The following is a 20,767-nucleotide window of genomic DNA, read 5'->3' as shown; positions in this document are numbered from 1 at the left end:
TTCGGTGGCAAAAACAGGAAGGCAGATTATTATCTGAACAGCAATAGATTGGGAAAAGGGGAAGTGCAACGAGACCTGGGTGTCCTTGTGCACCAGTCGCTGAAGGTAAGCATGCAGGTGCAGCAGGCGGTTAAGAAGGCAAATAGTATGTTGGCCTTCATAGCGAGAGGATTTGAGTATAGGAGCAAGGATGTCTTGCTGCAGTTGTACACGGCCTTGGTGAGACCACACCTTGAGTATTGTGTGCAGTTTTGGTCACCTTATCTGAGGAAGGATGTTCTTGCCATGGAAGGAGTGCAGCGAAGATTCACCAGACTGATACCTGGGATGGCAGGAATGACGTATGAGGAGAGATTGGGTCGATTAGGCTTATATTTGCTAGAGTTTAGAAGAATGAGAGGGGATCTCATTGAAACTTATAAAATTCTAACAGGACTAGACAGACTAGATGCAGAAAGGATGTTCTCGATGGCGGGGGAGTCCAGAACCAGGGGTCACAGTCTAAGGATAAGGGGTAGGCCATTTAGGACAGAGATGAGGAGGAATTTCTTCACCCAGAGAGTCGTGAACCTGTGGAATTCTCTGCCACACAGGGCAGTTGAGGCCAATTCATTAAATATTATTCAAGAAGGAGTTGGGTATATTTCTTGAGGCTAAAGGGATCAAGGGATATGGGGAGAAAGCAGGGACAGGGTACTGAATTTGGATGATCAGCCATGATCTCATTAAGTGGCGGAGCAGGCTCGAGGGGCCGAATGGCCTACTCCTGCTCCTATCTTCTATGTTTCTATGCAGCAAACTAAGAAAAGGGCATTCAAAGATATTTAACATAGTTATAAAAATTCAATTAATAATCAAAAATGGTAACTTTAAAAAAAATACAGTTTAATATTTCAACCTTTTGTTTCAGCAATTGCAAAATAAAAACCTAATTAGAATTGCTTAGTTTCAGTATAGCTTTATCTTAACGCACTGGGACACTTTCTTCCCATCCCCAAAAGCTGTGTGTTTTCTTCCTCTCTGTCCCAGCCCACCCTGTAATGTTGGACACACATTCAGTTAAAAATGGAAATTCAATGTGACCAATTTATTCCCCAGATTAATGCCCTTAAAATTGGTTACATATGGTGATGTAAGTAGCACCTCTGGAATGTTTAACAGTTTGTTAATCTTGTCTGTATCTTTCACGACTGAAGCAAAAGATGTTTGAAGTCTCTTATTTCCCCCTTCACTTTTTAGTTGTCTCAATGCACCCTCCTTGGACAAGATTAGGAGCAGGTGACTTGTTCTTAGCCCTCTTATTCCTGACACTCTAAGTATCTGGTAGAAGGTGCATAACACTGGCTCACGTGACTTATCTCCAATTTTGCCTTCCCTTCCATGGTTAAGCATCTTGGCTTCACTCAGCACCTCCCCCTGATGGCGTAGCTGGGACTGAGAATTTGGTGTGTGGCTAATTGCAGGTTCACACTCAGATCATATCATTTTGTGATACAGTGTGTCAAAGCTCTGACATGTTGCAGTACTGGACCAGCTTTTTAACTGTTATTTAATGGAATGCTACAAACTACATTACCGAGGACTTTTATTAAAAAAAAAATGTAGCTTGCTGAGGAAAGGTTTACTATTTAGACATTTATCATAATAAGTGAATTTGCATCGATAGTTTTTTTCATTTTCTTCCTCTGCCTACTTTCAGATCATGCAGCGGGCGGTACAGGCTTGGTCCTTATAAAACAAGTGATGTCACTTGGCTTACAGAAACCCCACTCAATCCATTAGGTGTGGGTCAATACGTCAACAACTGTTCTAATGGTATGTTGCATTCTTTTTGGATCTTCTTTGTAAAACATGTTGCTACGCATAGGAACCGTGTAATTAATAAATTTGCAACTCATCAAAGAGCAAACTGAGATTCTTGGAGGCAGCATTAGCAATTGAAGAGATGTGGGAGTTCCCTTTGAGATCAGAGGAGATAGTGAAACCAAGAAAGTCAATTGATGAAGACAACTAAGTGTAGACCCTAATACATCTTTGGACTTTTATCTCAGACACTTTCCTTGTGTTCAGCGTCGAAGACCTCTCCCATAAGCAAGCTCTTGCTCCCTACAAACCAGAGTATGACTTCACACACCTAGTACCTGGGTAATTGTAACAAGCCCAGGGCTTAAAAAGCAAAGCCTTGTCACTGTATTCAGCTTCACTTATATGTCCCATGGCCACACATAATCTCTTTAACTTTAGAAGACAATAGAATAAGTACATGGCTTAGGCTATGAAGTACCAATCAGATTTATTAACAATACATAAACAAATCATAGAATGGTTACAGTACAGAAGGAGGCCATTTGGGCCATCGAGCCCCTGCCGGCTCTCTGCAAGAGCACTTCAGCTAGTCCCACTCCCCCGCCCTTTCCCTGTAGTCCTGCAAAAAAAAAAAATTCAGATACTTATCCAATCCCCTTTTGAAAGCCACATTTGAATCTGCTGCCACCACCTTCTCAGGCAGTGCATCTAGATCCTAACCACTCGCTGCGTAAAAAAGTTTTTCCTCATGTTACCTTTGGTTCTTCTGCCAATCACCTTAAATCTGTGTTCTCTGGTTCTCAACCCTTCCACCAATGGGAACAGTTTCTCTCTATCTGGCCCCCTCATGATTTTGAACACTTCTATCTAATCTCTCAACCTTCTCTGCTCTCAGGAGAACAACCCCAGCTTCTCCAGTCTATCCACATAACTGAAGTCCCTCATCCCTGGAACCATTCTTGTAAATCTTTTCTGTACCCTCGCTAAGGCCTTTACATCCTTCCTAAAGTGCGGTGCCCAAAATTGGACACGATACTCCAGTTGAGGTCGAATCAGTGTTTTATAAAGGTTCATCATAACTTCCTTGCTTTTGTACTTTATGCCTCTGTTTAGGAAGTCCAGGATCCCGTATGCTTTTTTAACCGCTTTCTCAACCTGCCCTGCCACCTTCAACGATTTGTGCACATATACCCCTAGGTCTCTCTGTTCATGCAGCCCCTTTAGAATTGTACCCTTTAATTTATATTGCCTCTCCTTGCTCCTCCTACCAAAATGTATCACTTCACACTTTTCTGCATTATATTTCATCTGTCACGTCTCTGCCCATTCCACCAGCCTGTCTATGTTTTCTTGAAGTCTTATCACTATCCTCCTCACTGTTCACTATACTTCCAAGTTTTGTGTCTTCTGCAAATTTTGAAATTGTGCCCTGTACACCCAAGTCTAAGTCATTAATATATATTAAGAAAAGCAGTGGTCCTGGTACTGGGACCTGGGGAACACCGTCCTCCAGTCCGAAAAACAACTATTCGCCACTACTCTCTGTTTCCTGTCACTTATAATAAACAGCAAATTTCTGAAATATAGAATCTAACTATTCCTCCTCACGCTACTCCCGGCCCACAAGGAAATTAAAAGAACATTTTTTTAAAACTCACCTTGCTGAGCCTCTTCTGGCCCAGGAGGCTTCTGTTCTCGGCAGGTTTAGGCCGGCGGGAAAGCCATCACTGTTCCCCCGCTCAGGCCTCAGGTTAAAATAGCAGATGGGGCTCCAATTACATCAGTGGGGTCATATCTGCATATTTAAAGAGGACCCTGCTGACTTCAGGCGAGTGACCTTGTCGCCTGCAGTTTAAAATTGCAGTAAGTCAGATCAGGGCCAGAAAGCAGTGTTCAAGTCCCCTGCTCCATTGTAACTGGTTCCCGCCTGGTTTCTGCCAGGCAGGGGGAGTTAAAATTGACCCTATGTTCCTGCACAAATATGTATCAGCCAGACACGGTTATTTCTTTAATTGAACTTAGTTTTAATCGCAGATGTACCTTAACCGCATATGTACCTTAACAAGAAAGAAGCAAATGTAATACTTAATAGACATAATAACTGATAGCATGTGATGTGAAGGAATTGATGAGTGTAGAAAAAGAAAGTCTTGCATTTATATAGCGCCTTTCGCAACGTCAAAGCGTCCCAAAGCGCTTTACAGCCAATGAAGTACTTTTTGAAGTGTAGTCACTGTTGTAATGTAGGAAACGCAGCAGCCAATTTGTGCACAGCAAGCTCCCACAAACAGCAATGTGATAATGACTAGATAATCTGTTTTAGTGATGTTGATTGAGGGATAAATATTGACCAGGACACTGGGGATAACTCCCTTGCTCCAAGGAAAGTAATAGATAGTGTTAGATGATGAATGCAGGAGGTTATTGATATGAAGAAAAAGTAGAATGTGAAATAGAACAAATTCCTGGGGAACTCCGTTAATGGAAATGAGCTAGCACAGATCGAAACTAGCCATGAATATAACTTTGATGGAGAACCATATGATGGAAACTTTTTTAAAAGTCCACAATGTCAGACTCTGTCAGAAGCTTTGGAGATGTTCAAGGCAATGACAGAGGAATTATCACTATGTTCAGGAGCAGACTACCAGAGGTGTGTAACACATGCTGCAAGATCAATGAAAAGCCATGCTAACAATTGTGGATTAGACCAGAATTTGAAAGCTGGCAGCAGCTAGGCACTTCAAGTACAGTAATAAGCATTCAGAAAATTAAAGAAAAAAAATCTGCAGATGTCATTAGTGTGTTTAAATAAAAACTAATCCTTTAAACTGTTGTGTTTCAGAGAAAGCAGCTAATGTATGTTATCAGGAGTTTGATGTTCCTATGACATTTCCTGTAGAGCTCCGTCAGTACATTCCTAATGTCAACTATGGTCACGATGTGGAAAGGTTGGTCCCAATTGGCATTTGAGCTATGATTTATTATTTTTGTCATCAAAAAGCAGCATCAGAATATATTGAATGAGAAGTTTTATAAATATCTATCCAAAACTTTCTTCAGTTAAGAAAGATTTGGACAGTGACTGCACATAATTAATGTATAGAAGAGGTACTGCAAGCTTAGTAAATGAAATATTGCTCACTAATTGTTAGTCATTTATGTACAAAGTATTTGATGCGTTTTATTTAGTTTCTGTATTTAAAAACACAACCAAAATGATACATAGGACAGTGACATGGCACAACATGCAACTGCACAACAATTTGCATTTTTATAGCACCCTTAATGAAATAAAACATTTCACGTGGAAGAGTTGCTAGGGTAGATAGAGAGAAAATATTTCCTCTGGTGGGGGAGTCCAGAACAAGGGGGCATAACCTTAAAATTAGAGCTAGGCCATTATGGGGTAATGTCAGAAAGTACTTCTTCACACAAAAGGTACTGGCAATCTGGAACTCTCTTCCCCCAAAAATCTGTTGCGGCTGGGCGTCAATTGAAAATTTCAAAACTGAGATTGATAGATTTTTGTTAGCCAAGAGTATTAAGGATTACAGATCCAAGGCGGGTAGATGGAGTTAAGCTACAGATCAGCAATGATCTAATTGAATGGCGGAACTGGCTCGACTCCTGTTCCTATGATGGTCAGACACTGAGAAGCAATTGAAGAATTAGGAGAGGTGACTGAATGAACAACTTTTAAAAGCAGGAAAAGAAGTAGCAAGGCAAAGAGGTGTATGGAGGGAGTTCCAGCGCACAGCCAGTGTGGCTGAAGGCTCTGCCACTGCAGAAGCAGCAGTGGGTGCAGGGTCATACAGGAGGCCAGAGTCAGAGATCAATGAGTGCAGGCTTGGATGCAATGCTGTCGGCAGTAGCAAAAGTAGGGTGGGGGCAAGGCAATGAAGGGATTTGTAAACAAGGCCAGGATTTTGAACTCAATACATTAGAGGATGGGGGACCAGTGAAGGCGATGAGGATAAAAGTGTTGGATGTGAACGGTGGAATTTTGAATGTTTTGGATGGAGCTCAAAAGGACAGCATTGGAGTATGAATAAGGAGCTGGCAGAACCTGGTGGTCTTGATGATGGATATAATATGGAGTTTGAAGCATTTAGTAGCTCAGTATACCTAGGTAACATGCATTCTCATTTAGCCTGAGCAAACAGCCAAGGGTGGGGGCAGAGATAGAGTTAGAGGCCATGGTAGTTTTTGGCGGGAACCACTCCTATTGCTTATTTGGAGAAAGTTCCGGCTCATCCAGAACATAATGTTACATAGGCAGTCTGAGAGAATGACAGGCCATAGAATCAAGGGCGGTGCTGCAAACTCAAAGCCAGGTCTTGTCAGCAGATAGACGGAAATTGATCTGCACATATTACCTCTGAGGCATCATGAGGCATCTGATGCACATCAATTCAGGAAAGGAAAATGAAAGAAAAAGCACATGAAACTACTTGCAGGCAATTAGGAAAAAAGATTAAGGGTATAACATCTTTTTCAATGAATTGAATCTGGTCTAAAGTATGTGCACAAAAATACTAGTTTACAAACCTGTAAAGGAACTGAAAGGATGGGAATTTGTCACTTGCCTGTTCAATTCGGAAATTTCCCTTGGTTTCTTGTGAGCTTGCAGAAAGTCGGTTTTGAGAGCCCATCATAGCTGGTAGTTGAGTAAAATGGGACCAGTGCGAGAGTGAGGATTTCTAAAACAGGAATTTGGTAAAAGTGGGAATTCAATGGTGAGTTGGAGATGAGCTGTGGCTAAGTAGTATAGAACCTGTGTTTTTTTATTAGACTGAAATTTAAGTTTAGATTTTAACTTGTGTAACTGCAAAACACCTGTAAGTACGTCACTGTTCAGGTGTTAATTAGATACTGTGTAGCTGGCCTGATTGGCCAGTCAAAACTGGTTTGTGTATGAAAGGCATATAAAGTGGTTGCTGCAAGAGCTCCAGTACCAGTGAGAGCACGTCACAGAGGAACAGAATGCGAGTAAGGACTTCTAAAACAGGAATTAAGTGAAAGTGGGAATTAAGCAGACAGGGGGAGTAGGAGCTAATTAAACAAGCTGATATATCTTAATTAATATAAATTTTAAAGTAAAACAAACGAATTAAAACTGAAAATCTCAGCACAGAAAAGGACAGGGATGTATCAATCCTGCAAAATGTGGGAGTTTCGAGCACCAGGTGTTGACTTGGTCTGTGGGAAGTGTCACCAACTCACACTGCTCGAGCTCAAAATATCAGAACGTGAGAAGGAGATGGAGACAATTTAATACATCAGAGAGAGAAGTTCTTGGAGCTAGAGTTTGAGAGGGTAGTCACCAATGTTCCCCCTAATTATTTTGGGGGGTGCACGGCCCCTTTAAGGGGCTGTGCGGCCCATTCACAGTTTCGTGCATGTGTGAAACTTAATATTGAAAAAGCCGGTCCCAGGCTGCATGGGACTAGCAGAGAGCTGCGCAGCTTAGCGGGAACGTTGGTAGTCACACCAATAAGAGATACGGAGCAGGCAGTGGAGGAGGAACGATGGTTGATTATTTAAGGGGCAGGGAAAGGCAGGAAGGAAAAATTAGAACAGGACACCCAGAGCAACTTATGCTGTCAAACTGATTCGAAGCTTCAGCATCTTGTGAAGAAAATGAGGACACGGGGTAAAGGCATGAAATAAATAATCAATGGCATCAATAAACAAAAGATGGCTCAAGGAGGGGAGCTTAGCAACACAGCTAGAAGTGCAGTAGTGATAAAGGATTCAATAGTCAGAGGGGCTGACATGATCTTTTGCAGTCGAGACTTACAGTCCCAGTTGCTTTGTTGCCTCCCAGATGTTAGGGTAAGGGATACATCACATAGACTGAAAAGGATTGTGCAAGGGGAGGGAAAGCAACCAGTCATCGTGTTCCATGTGGTAGTCAATAATGTAGGTGAAGAAAGGCCTGAAATGCTGGAAAATAAATTTAGGAGATTAGGAAACAATATTGGGAACAGGATTTCATGGGTGGAAATCTCAGGATTAATTCTGCAGCCATGCACTAGAATAAGAAAGGACAGGAAGATTAGGGGATCAATGCATAGCTAATGGTGTGGTGTTTGGAAGAGGGATTCTACATTGTTGGGCATTGGCACCAGTTCTGGGACAATTGGGAGCTATACTGCAAAGATGCCGTATTGAGGCACTGGAGCTGCGGATGGATGGGTTGTGGAGCATTCACGATGCTGAGAGGGTCGTGGATAACACGTATAGTGAGTTGGCCACACCGCAGGGTAGGGCTGCACAGGCAGAAGGGAAATGGGTGACCATCAGGCAGAGCAGTAGAGACAGGCAGGTAGTGCAGGGGACCCCTGTGGCCATCCCCCTTTCAAACAGGTATACCAATTTGGATACTGTTGAGGGGGATGACTTACCAGAGGAAGGCAGCAGCAGCCAACTTCCTGGCACCAGGGGTGCTTCTGCTGCTCAGGAAGGGAGGAAAAAGAGTGAGAGAGCAATAGTGGTAGGGGATTCTATCGTAAGGGGAACAGATAGACATTTCTGTGGCCGTAGACGTGACTCCAGGATGGTTTGTTGCCTCCCTGGTGCCAGGGTCAAGGATGTCACTGAACGGCTGCAGGGCATTCTGAAGGGGGAGGGTGAACAGGCAGAGGTCGTGGTTCAAATTGGGACCAACAACATGGGTAGGAAGAGGGATGAGGTCCTGCAGCAAGAATTTAGGGAGCTAGGTAGCAGATTAAAGAGTAGGACCTCAAAGGTTGTAATCTCTGGATTACTCCCGGTGCCACGTGCTAGTGAGTATAGGAATAGGAGGATAGAGCAGATGAATGCGTGGCTAAAGAGTTGGTGCAGGAGGGAGGGCTTTAGTTTCCTGGATCACTGGGCCTGCTTCTGGGGAAGGTGGGACTTGTACAAGTTGGACGGGTTGCACCTGAACCAGAGCGGGACAAATATCCTTGCGGGGAGGTTTGCTAGCACTGTTCGGGGGGGTTTAAACTAAAATGGCAGGGGGTTGGGAACCTGAGCAGGGAGACAGAGGAAAGGAAAACAGGGATAAAAGCAAAAGATAGGAAGGAGAAAAACAAAAGTGGCAGTCAGAGAAATCAACGGTTTAAATCAAACATGGCCACAATAAATAATAATTCTAATAGGTCTAAGAGTGTTAAAAAAACAAGCCTGAAGGCTTTGTGTCTTAATGCGAGGAGCATTTGTAATAAGGTGGATGAATTGGCTGCGCAAATAGAGGTAAACGAATATGATTTGGTTGGGATTACGGAAACGTGGCTCAAGGATGGCCAAGACTGGGAACTCAACATCCAGGGGTATTCGATATTCAGGAAACTTAGGCAAAAAGGAAAGGGAGGTGGGGTAGCATTACTGGTTAAGGAAGGGATTAATACAATTGTAATGAAGGATATTAGCTCTGATGATGTGGAATCTGTATGGGTAGAATTGGGAAAAAAACATTAGTGGAAGTGGCATATAGACCTCCAAACAGTAAGGCAGAGTTTGGGGATGGCATTAAAAGGGAAATTAAAGAAGCGTGCAATAAGGGCACAGCAGTCATCATGGGTGACTTTAATCTACATATAGATTGGGCCAACCAAATTAGTAACAATACTGTGGAGGAGGACTTCCTGGAGTGCTTACGGGATGGCTTCCTGGACCAATATGTCGAGGAACCAACCAGAGATCAGGCCATCTTAGACTGGGTATTATGTAACGAGAAAGGATTAATTAGCAATCTTGTTGTGCGAGGCCCCTTGGGTCGGAGCGATCATAATATGATCGAATTCTTCATTAAGATGGAGAATGAAGTATTTGACTCAGAGACTAGGGTCCTGAATTTAAATAAAGGAAACTACGATGGTCTGAGGAGCGAGTTGGGTAGGATTGATTGGGGAATGGCACTCAAAGGGTTGATGATGGATAGGCAATGGCAAACATTCAAAGACCGAATGGATGAGCTACAGAATTTGTTCATCCCAGTTTGGCATAAAAATAAAACAAAAAAGGTGACTCAACCGTGGCTAACAAGGGAAATTAGGGATAGCATAAGATCCAAGGAGAGGACATATAAATTGGCTAGAAAAAGCAATAATCCTGAGGATTGGGAGCAGTTTAGCAGTCAACAAAGGAGGACAAAGGGATTAATTAAGAAAGGGAAAATAGAATATGAGAGTAAGCTTGCAGGGAACATAAAAACTGACTGTAAAAGCTTTTATAGATATGTGAAGAGAAAAAGATTGGTGAAGTCAAGCGTAGGTCCCTTACAGTCAGAATCAGGGGAATTTATAATGGGAAACAAGGAAATGGCAGACCAACTAAATACATACTTTGGTTCTGTCTTCACAAAGGAGGACACAAATAACCTCCCAGAGATGCCGGGGAACATAGGGTCTAATGAGAGGGAGGAACTGAAAGAAATCAGTATCTGTAGGGAAATGGTGTTAGGAAAATTGATGGGACTGAAGGCCGATAAATCCCCAGGGCCTGATGGTCTACATCCCAGGGTACTTAAGGAAGTGGCCCTAGAGATAGTAGATGCATTGCTGGTCATCTTCCAGAACTCGATAGACTCTGGAACAGTACCCATGGATTGGAGGGTACCTAATGTTACCCCACTATTCAAAAGAGGTGGCAGAGAAAAAGCGGGGAATTACCTGACATCGGTAGTGGGGAAAATGCTAGAGTCCATTATAAAAGATGTAATAGCAGAGCACTTGGAAAGCAGTGACAGGATCGGACAAAGTCAACATGGATTTACAAAAGGTAAATCATGCTTGACTAATCTACTGGAATTTTTTGAGGATGTAACTGGTAAAATAGATAAGGGAGAACCAGTGGATGTGCTGTATTTGGACTTTCAGAAGGCTTTCGATAAGGTCCCACATAAGAGATTAGCATGCAAAATTAAGGCACAAGGGATTGGGGGCAAGGTATTGACTTGGATAGAGAACTGGTTGGCGGACAGAAAGCAAAGAGTTGGAATAAACGGGTCGTTTTCCGAGTGGCAGGCAGTGACTAGTGGGGTACCGCAAGGATCGGTCCTAGGACCCCAGCTGTTCACAATATATATTAATGATCTGGACGAGGGAATTGGATGTAATATCTCCAAATTTGCAGACGACACAAAGCTGGGTGGGAGGGTAAGCTGTGAGGAGGATGTCGTGAAACTCCAGTACGATTTGGACAGGTTGGGTGATTGGGCAGAAACATGGCAAATGCACTATAATGTGGATAAATGTGAGGTTATCCACTTTGGTGGCAAAAACAGGAAGGCAGATTATTATTTGAATGGCAATAGATTGGGAGAAGGGGAAGTGCAAAGAGACCTGGGTGTTCTTGTGCACCAATCTCCGAAGGTAAGCATGCAGGTGCAGCAGGCGGTTAAGAAGGCAAATGGTATGTTGGCCTTCGTAGCAAGAGGGTTCGAGTACAAGAACAAGGATGTCTTGCTGCAGTTGTACAGGGCCTTGGTGAGACCACACCTTGAGTATTGTGTGCAGTTTTGGTCACCTTACCTGAGGAAGGACGTTCTTGCCATGGAGGGAGTGCAGCGAAGATTCACCAGGCTGATACCTGGGATGGCAGGAATGACGTACGAGGAGAGATTGTGTCGATTGGGCTTATACTCACTGGAGTTTAGAAGATTGAGAGGGGATCTCATCGAAACCTATAAAATTCTGTCAGGTCTGGACAGACTAGATGCAGAAAGGATGTTTCTGATGGCCGGGGAGTCCAGAACCAGGGGTCATAGTCAAAGGATAAGGGGTAAGCCATTTAGGACAGAAATGAGGAGGAATTTCTTCACCCAGAGAGTGGTGAACCTGTGGAATTCTCTGCCACAGAGGGCGGTGGAGGCCAGTTCATTAAATATATTCAAGGAAGAGTTGGATATGTTTCTTGAGGCTAAAGGGATCAAGGGATATGGGGAGAAGGCAGGGACAGGGTACTGAATTTGGATGATCAGCCATGATCTCATTGAATGGCGGAGCAGGCTCGAAGGGCCGAATGGCCTACTCCTGCTCCTATCTTCTGTGTTTCTATGGGCTACATCTGAACAGGGATATACTGGCAAAGCAGTTAAATAGGGAAGTGATGAGGTATTTTAATTAGGAGGGAGACGGTGGGGTGGCGGGGGGGAGAGGGGGTGGAAATAAAATCAACCAGGATCAGCTAATAGAGAAGGAAGAAATAGATGAGGATAATATTCATGCAGAAAACAATTTAGCAACAGGTATATGGAGTAAAGGAATAAAATCAAATGGACTAGTTATGGATGAGGAAAAGATTGAAGTAAAGGTAGGGGTAGTTTAGACAAAAAAATGGGCAAAGGGATAGTATTAAAAAAACAAAGAAAGCTTAAAATGCATCTATTGCAATCCGCATAGTGTGGGAAATAAACTGGGGGAACTGGAAGCAATTATTTTATAGGAAGATCTAAACTTAATAACATTAACAAAACCTGTCTGCAAACTGGACAAAAATGGAAAATAAACGTCTCAGGATATAATATTTGTAGAGTTGCAATATTGGTAAAAGGGGCAGTACATGCTGCAGCGAGGGTTGGTGTACAGAAAGGGGTACAGACTGAATCATGTTTGGAGCGCCGAGATAAAAAGAAAGGCCTTGTTACATTAGTACGGGAACCTTTGTTACCTCTAGACTTGACTATTCCAACGCACTCCTGGCCGGCCTCCCACATTCTACCCTACGTAAACTTGAGGTCATCCAAAACTCGGCTGCCCGTGTCCTAACTTGCACCAAGTCCCATTCGCCCATCACCCCTGTGCTCGCTGACCTACATTGGCTCTCGATTAAGCAGCGCCTCGATTTCAAAATTCTCATTCTTGTTTTCATATCCCTCCATGGTCTCACCCCTCCCTATCTCTCTAATCTCTTCCAGCCCACAACCCCGCCCCCCCCCCCCCCGAGATATCTGCGCTCTTCTAATTCTGTCCTCTTGAGCATCCCTGATTATAATCGCTCAACCATTGGTGGCCGTGCCTTTTGTTGCCTAGGCCCTAACCTCTGGAATTCCCTGCCTAAACTTCTCCGCCTCGCTACCTCTCTTTCCTCCTTTAAGACGCCCCTTAAAACCTACCTCTTTGACCAAGCTTTTGGTCACCTGCCCTAATTTCTCCTTATGTGGCTCGGTGTCAAATTTTTTGTCTTTTTATGCTCCTGTGCAGCGCCTTGGGACGTTTTACTACATTAAAGGTGCTATATAAATACACGTTGTTGTTGTTGTATTCCAGACCTTCAAATTGTGGGGAAAAAATGGAGTTCTTGCCTAATGGGAGGAAACCCTCAAATAAAATGTGTCACCAAGCAAAGCAGTGGATTTTGTACGGGAAATTTCTTAAACTATTGAGATACAGGATATCTCACCAATAGCAGAGGCTTATACAATTCTCTCAAGTTGGAAAGGCACACAATTTTCAAGTGCCATAGACAGGATTTAATTATGCACGGTTTTTGGAAGAATAAAAGAAAATATTTTTTATTATGGTTGTATTTGTTCTATAAAGCCTTAAACACCACTTCAAATGAATTCTAAAGCACTGCTGATGATTAAATTATATTTCCCAGATGAGAATTATCATTATCATTCATGATTTTCACATATATGACACATTTACCATGTGACCAGTCAGATAATCATTCAGTCCCTTCCCCAAGAGTAAAAGGGTAAAAGCTAACACAATGTTGGGCCCTCAACTGTACATTGTACTCCATTATTGTTCATATATATGCTGCATATGTAAAGTCCTGAATTGCATGAATGAATAAAAAGATTAGGGCAAATATGAAGTCTTAACGAGGAAGCATGAAACAAAATTAAAGCTAGCAATAAACAATACCAAAAGCAGAGAAGGAAGAAGTCAAAGGAAGATTAGGAGGGCTAAGAAATTAGGCACTTCTGTCATTCTTTTATTCTCTATCAGATTACCATCTTTGACCCTTAGTCATTTCAACCCCTTGAGGGTCCAGCTTCCTTCTCTTGCAGTGTCAGGCCCAGGCCTGAAGCGGAGATGTGAGATGCATAATAAGGATTTTGCCTCTGAATGTACAAACGAGGTTGAAGGAAGGACTGCAGAAGTATTAGAGGAGGATGTGGAGGAACAACTAATAATAGATATAAATATTAAAAGAGTTAATGGGACTTAAAGTTGTTAAGTCACCATAATGATAAAGGATTGTACGGAGGTAGCAGCAGTAACATTTGCACCACACAAGTGTCAGGCAATGACTATCTCCAACAAGAGAGCGTCTAACCACCGCCCCTTGACATTCAACGGCATTACCATCACTGAATCCCCCACCATCAACATCCTGGGGGGTCATCATTTACCAGAAAATTAACTGGACCTGCCACATAAATACTGTGGCTACAAGAGCAGGTCAGAGGCTAGGTATTCTGTGACAAGTATCTCACCTCCTGACTCCCCAAAGCCTTTCCACCATCTACAAGGCACAAGTCAGGAGTGTGAAGGAATACTCTCCACTTGCCTGAATGAGTGCAGCTCCAACAACACTCAAGAAGCTCGACACCATCCAGGACAAAGCAGCCTGCTTGATTGGCACCCCATCCACCGCCTTAAACATTCACTCCCTCCACCACCGGTGCTCTGTGGCTGCAGTGTGTACTATCTACAAGATGCACTGCAGCACCTCCCAAACCCGTGACCGCTACCACCTAGAAGGACAAGGGCAGCCAGCGCATGGGAGCACCATCACCTGCAATTTCCCCTCCAAGTCACACACCATCCTGACTTGGAAATATATCGCTGTTCCTTCATCATCGCTGGGTCAAAATCCTGGAACTCCCTCCCTAACACTATGGGAGTATCTTCACCACATGGACTGCAGCGGTTCAAGAAGGTGGCACACCACCACCTTCTCAAGGGCAATTAGGGATGGGCAATAAATGCTGGCCTCGCCAGCGACGCCCACATCCCATGAAGAAATTTAAAAAAAAAGAAAAACTGTTAGAAACCACAATAGGAGATGATATTAGTAAGCACTTAGAAATGTATGGATTAATTAGGAATAGGCAACATAGATTTGTAAAGGACAGGTCACACTTGACTAACTTAATCAAATTCTTTGTGAAAATTACTGACTAGATGGACAAAGGGATGTGACATATTTAGACTTTCAAATAGGTTTTGAAGAAATTTGTTGCAAAGATCAATGGCGTGGTATTAAAGCTAAAGTAATGGCATGGCTAAAAGAACAGAGAGTAGGTGCAAATGAATGTTACTCAGATTGTTAAGATGGAGCTAATGGTATACCCCAGGGTCCTGTGTTGAGACTTCTCATGTTCTCTACACATAAATACTTTGGACCTGGGTATAGAGAGAATAATATCAAAGTTGCTCATGATACAAAATTCAGGGACTTTGCAAACTGTCGGACCTAGACTATAGTAGGACCTAGACTATAGTAGGACCTAGACAGACTAGGAGAGTGAACAAATATATGGCAAATGCAATTCACCAAAGATAAAAGTCAAGTAGTACATTTTGGGAAAAAAGAACACAATGGAAATATATGCTAAATGGTGCAATTCTCAATGGAATGGAAGAACGGTGAAATCTAGAGGTACAGATAATACAGAACTTTAAAAGCTGGACTCTGGGAAGAAAGGGCCATAAAAAGGCTAATGGGTCTCTGACTTTTATATGAATACTAAAGCATGGAGTTGATGATGAATCTGTACAAGACACTGGTTGGACCCAGTTGGAACACACTTTGGAGTTCCCAATAAAAGAAAAAACATTGGAGCCATGGAAAAGGAGTAAGATGGATTCAGTAGGAGGATGTCAGGGGTGAGAGGGTATAATTATAATTGGAAAAACTAGGGCTTTATTCACTGCAGTAGAAAATGTTACGGTAAGATCTAATTGAAGTGTTCAAACTTATGAAGGATTTCAGAGGGTAAATAGTGAAAGATTATCTCCACTGTTAGGTGAATCAGTAATAAGATGGGTATAAATTTTGGATTAGCGCTAGAAGCATAAAGAGGGAGGTTAGAATAAGCTTTATTCCTGCAATGTGTTATAAAATGGAATACATTACTATTAAAGCCAATTTCATCATTAAGAGGGAGTTGGATAAACACTTGAAAACAAATATTAAAGGGTACAGTGAAAGAGCAGGAAAACAGGATTAAAATAGATAGCTCTGAAGCTAGCACAGGCACAATGGATTGAAATAGCTTCCTGCTGTACCTAAATTTCTATGATGCTTTGTGGTGCTTACAGATTTTGAAATTTAACTGCTTCATCTGTTTCTGGTCCTTAAATTTTCATTTGTTTTATATTGCAGGCCCTTGCGATGTGTGGTTCTTGTGGCACTTAGAGACATAGACAAGGGAGAAGAGCTATTCTCTAATTACTACACTATAGTACATTGAAAAACCAGGACACAAGTGACATAAGGAGATTCATCCCAAGCAGTGTGGAGTTTTAACTTTTAGCTACTGATGGCAAATTCTCAAACATTATTCCTTTACAAGACAGCTTTTTAATAAGTGATGGGTTGCACAGCCATTTAGAGTATATTTTGATTAGAAAAGAAATAGGGCCCTTTGAAATACATGTAACTTTTGCATTAACAAATGAACAATAACCACTACTTTGTGTGTAACATGTAGAGAACAGCGCATGTACAATTTGAATTGAACTAAATCAAAGTGGTGAAGCTGATTCATTTTATTTTGATGATGAACTTTTTTATTGTTCTTGCCTGGTTCCCAAAGCTGTGGCTACAAAGGAGGGAGGGAGGGAGGGCAGGCAGGCAGGCAGTCAGCTCCCAGCTCCCAGACGTCCACCTGTGCCACTCTAAATTGGTTGTCAGGAGGTGCATGAAAGTGGTTGAAGGATTATGCTTTCTTGCCCTCTGCTGGACATCCATTGATCCATAAGAAAAGATATACTTGCTCTCGAGGCAGTTCAGAGAAGGTTCACTCGGTTGATTCCAGAGATGAGGGGGTTGACTTATGAGGAAAGGTTGAGTAGGTTGGGCCTCTACTCATTGGAGTTCAGAAGAATGAGAGGCGATCTTATCGAAACATATAAGATTGTGAGGGGGCTTGATCGGGTGGAAGCGGTGAGGATGTTTCCACTGATGGGTGAGACTAGAACTAGGGGGCATAATCTTAGAATAAGGGGCTGCCCTTTCAAAACTGAGATGAGGAGAAACTTCTTCACTCAGAGGGTAGTAAATCTATGGAATTTGCTACCTCAGAGAGCTGTGGAAGCTGCGACATTAAATAAATTTTAAACGGAGATAGACAGTTTCCTAGCTGATAAGGGAATTAGGGGTTACGGGGAGCGGGCAAGGAAGTGGATGTGAGTCTAAGTTCGGATCAACCATGATCCTATTGAATGGCGGAGCAGGCCCGATGGGCCGTATGGCCTACTCCTGCTCCTACTTCTTATGTTCTTATGTTATGTTCTTATGAAACACCAGAGCCTAGTGAGGTGGGGTGACTTGAACTGGCTGTGATACTGCAGGGCTGATTTTCATCTTCATTGCACCTCATTAGTGGTGTTTCTGAATAAAATGGGCATAGACCCCTTTGCCTGGCCTCCATTCTATTTGTGCCTCATATGCACTCTGATCGGGGTTGGGCAGTAGTCCAGGCATTGAACCTAAAATAGGTGTTTCATTCAAATTGAATTGCAATGAGCTAGAAATTATGTAATTGGGCAACTATTTCTTCAAGGGAAAATGTCACTGTGCAACTGAACAAGCTCTTCTATGTTCAGATCACCAGATGGGTACTTTGCAGGAAAGAACTGGCTACTCAGAGTATCACCCAGGCTCTTTGAGATCTGAATCTGTTGGCACACCCAGAGCCACAACAGCTGCCCCCATCCTCAGTAACTCAGTTATCACATCTCATCTACTCCAGCACCAGCCAGAGGCATCATTCGGGAGGAAGTAATTAGAGAGTTTGAGGGTTACTGGGCACTGAGTACTAATCAACATGAGGGCCTGGGAGTGGAAGAGAGTGAGGGTGTCATTCCTCCATAGAGGATGCAGAAATGGTTGCCCTCCGTTGAGAAGCATGGGGGCCCAGTCTTCAAAAGAGCTGTGATTAGGGAACATCGATCTCGTGGAGATGGTTTCCCTGCAGCTGGCTAAGGTGGTGGACAAGTGGGAGGAGCCCAGTATCCATATCAGCAACATATTGCAGGAAGTTTCTGACGACCCATTTGGGAGTGTCAATTCAGCAGCTAAGAATATTGGTGGCTTCGAGTGAGGCAGCTAACAGTGCTACAAAGATTGCTTTGAACAGGACACTTTCACGGGATTTCCAAGATCTAGTTGGGATTATTCCATCTGTGATAACACCGACCAGCAACATTTCAGCTCCTGGGTCGAGCACCAACAGACTGCAAGACGTGGTCACATATGTCTGTCTGGAGAGTGGCAAGGAACCTGCTTCCTTAAAGGCCCTGCAAAGCCTGCATGAGGGATCTTCACTTATCACTGCAAGAGAAAGACTGCCGCAAACTTGGCTCTCCAGGACAGCAGCTTCACCTCAGGCCTGAGCTCCAGGTGAACCATCCCAGCCACCCACTGCTCAACCTCGTACACTCAGGGAACACCTCATTAGATTAGGAGCTGGAGCAAGCAACCTAACTAGCACAAAGGGGAGACATGGTGGTAAAAATAGTTATAGAGAATGCATGTTTTTCTTGGCACTGTTTGAATGCTTCTGTGCAAAGTAAACACTGTTTGACCACAGAGAGTTCAGAGTTCATTTCTGTGTACGCTTGCTTAATCTTTAGATATAGATGGTGGCAAAGGAAACGTTACACTTCTGGCTTATGGAGTTTGATAAGCACGTTAAATAACACCACCCTTCAGTTGCAACAAAACAAATGGTCTCCTTAATTAAATATTCATCTCAGGGATTCCTTAGTGATGCCCGTATCTCCACTTATATAGTGCCGGTCATAATTTGGGGTTTCTTTAGAGCTTATGTTGGGGAAAATGAATCCCGAAGGCTAAGCTCACTAGCCCCCATTTAAATGCAGTTGGGTGGGCTTTAAATAGCACTGAGGATAATGCAGGTGCAATTTTTGACCAGCTGTTTTGAGGCGGTAGCTGTAACATTTACTCTGTTTACCACCCCAAAACCACCAGAAAGCTGACAGTAATTCAGAGCAAATTTCAAACAATGGTGTCGAGAGACTGCAGGAGAGGAGAATGGGGGAAGAAAAATTCAACAAATGCACCCAAAGAGGAAGCTTGTCACAGTTTATAACTTATTAATTTTTAAATTAATATAAATGTATATGCCAACAGGTAAAATAAAATACATATATTGTTCTGGGGCAGGGGATAAGCAATGAAGATTAAAACACACTGGTCGAAATTTTCTGTGGTCCAGGCGGGTGCGATTGGAGGCGGGTCGGGTGGGAAATTTGAAATAAGTTGGAGCGGGTCGGGATCACGCGCCTTTCCCTCGGGCGTGTTTGCCAGTACGACAGCGACCCGAAGGGCAGAGGCGGGCGACCTAATTCAAATCATTATCAGCTTGTTGTCAGACCCTTAAGCTCCTTTTTTAGCCTACCTTTCAAATTTCCCTGAATGACCACCAGATTCACGTAGGTCAGGAACCACGTCTGCCAACCTCAGGCAGGAGTTGAGTGGCCATTGCTCCAGCTGATTAGTTGACAACATGAAATGTAATATAAAAGATCCCATGTCACAGCTGATCACTTTCATCAGACAGAAGCTGTTGACTGCATTCCCAGCACAGATGTAGCTTTCTACAGGCTGCAGTCACCATACAGTCTCACCTCATTGGTATAACCTATCACACCATTGACAGATTGCTTCTCTCATCTTTACTTGACCTGCCATCTATTTCCATCAACATGGGTGCCGTTTATACTGTCACCTTGGTCCTCAGAATCAGACCACTATGAGCCCCACACCAGCAACAACACCACCAACCTTCTCTTCAACCACCTGATGCTGCACAGGACAGAGGGCATCAGTGCAGAACTGCATCGTGCTGGAGGCGGTACCCCCAACACAGGGTATACAGGCAGAGGATGAGCTTCCTCAACATGACTGCGCAGCAGTGCCAAAGGAGGCTCAAGCTATTGTGCCAAAGGAGGCTCAAGCTATTGTGCCAGGTCATCACAGACATTTGCAGATTGCTAGAGCAAGACCTGCAGCCCAGAGGACCTGGTGGACATTGTGGTAAACCACTTTTATCGTTCACTATCGTTACACTATAGTTATCACTGTTCACACTGTTGTATCACTATATGAGGTCGCCTCTTGTCACACTGTTATACCTGGGCTGACCACTGCTGACTCCGCCCATGGCTCCACCTACCTGCCCAGGTATAAAGGTGGTCGACTGGCTGGTATTCCTCCTTGTTGGATCCGATCACCCACGAGGGTGGGCTCTGTTATTTAGCCAATAAAAACCTATAGTTACTTTCTTAACTCGTCGCTTTTCATTGGATGAATTGATAGGTATATCAGACATGCCTTACCAGTGGCTGTCAATAGTCACCAGTGCCCTCAACTTCTTTGCCTCAGGCCCTTTCCAGGGATCTGCAGCAGACATTCGCGGCATCTCGCAGTCGGCCACCCACAGATGCATCACACAGGTCACCAATGCCCTCTTTGGCAAGTCAGCCAATTATATCAACTTGGCCACTGATGAAGCCAGTGTTACTGAGCGGGCGTTCGGCTTTGCCACTCTGGCTGGCTTCCCACAGGTGCAGCGCATCATCGACTGCATTCATGTGGCCATCAGGGCACTCCATCATAACCCAGGTGTCTTTGTCAACCGCAAGGGCTTCCACTCCCTCAATGTGCAGCTGGTCTGCAATCATAGGAAGATCATCGTGCATGTGTGTGCCAAATTCCCTGGCAGCTGCCATGACTCTTGTCCTTCACCAGTCCACCCTAACAG

General features: G+C 43.5%; 1 protein-coding gene across 3 annotated transcripts in view; it reads left to right on the top strand.

Moving 5' to 3' along the window:
• Positions 1–20,292, top strand: part of setd9 (SET domain containing 9) — a 46,810-nt gene extending 26,518 nt beyond the window's left edge. Inside the window, exons 4-6 of one of the 3 annotated variants that reach the window (XM_085971850.1) lie at positions 1,700–1,815; positions 4,652–4,757; positions 16,141–20,292. In XM_085971850.1, coding sequence (XP_085827976.1) covers positions 1,700–1,815; positions 4,652–4,757; positions 16,141–16,228 — 310 coding nt within the window. In that variant the 3' untranslated portion in view covers positions 16,229–20,292. Of the gene's footprint in view, positions 1–1,699; positions 1,816–4,651; positions 4,758–16,140 lie in introns of those variants that run through there. The other 2 variants (XR_015074335.1, XR_015074334.1) reach the window with 2 other exon arrangements.
• Positions 20,293–20,767: the final 475 nt, after the last annotated feature.

The sequence above is a fragment of the Somniosus microcephalus genome, chromosome 2 (assembly GCF_052327205.1).
Source record: "Somniosus microcephalus isolate GS21.2 chromosome 2, FLI_Smic_1.0, whole genome shotgun sequence".
Taxonomy (NCBI): Eukaryota; Metazoa; Chordata; class Chondrichthyes; order Squaliformes; family Somniosidae; genus Somniosus; species Somniosus microcephalus.
The sequence above is the reverse complement of the archived record's forward strand: the minus strand, read 5'-3'. Positions and strand labels throughout refer to the sequence as shown.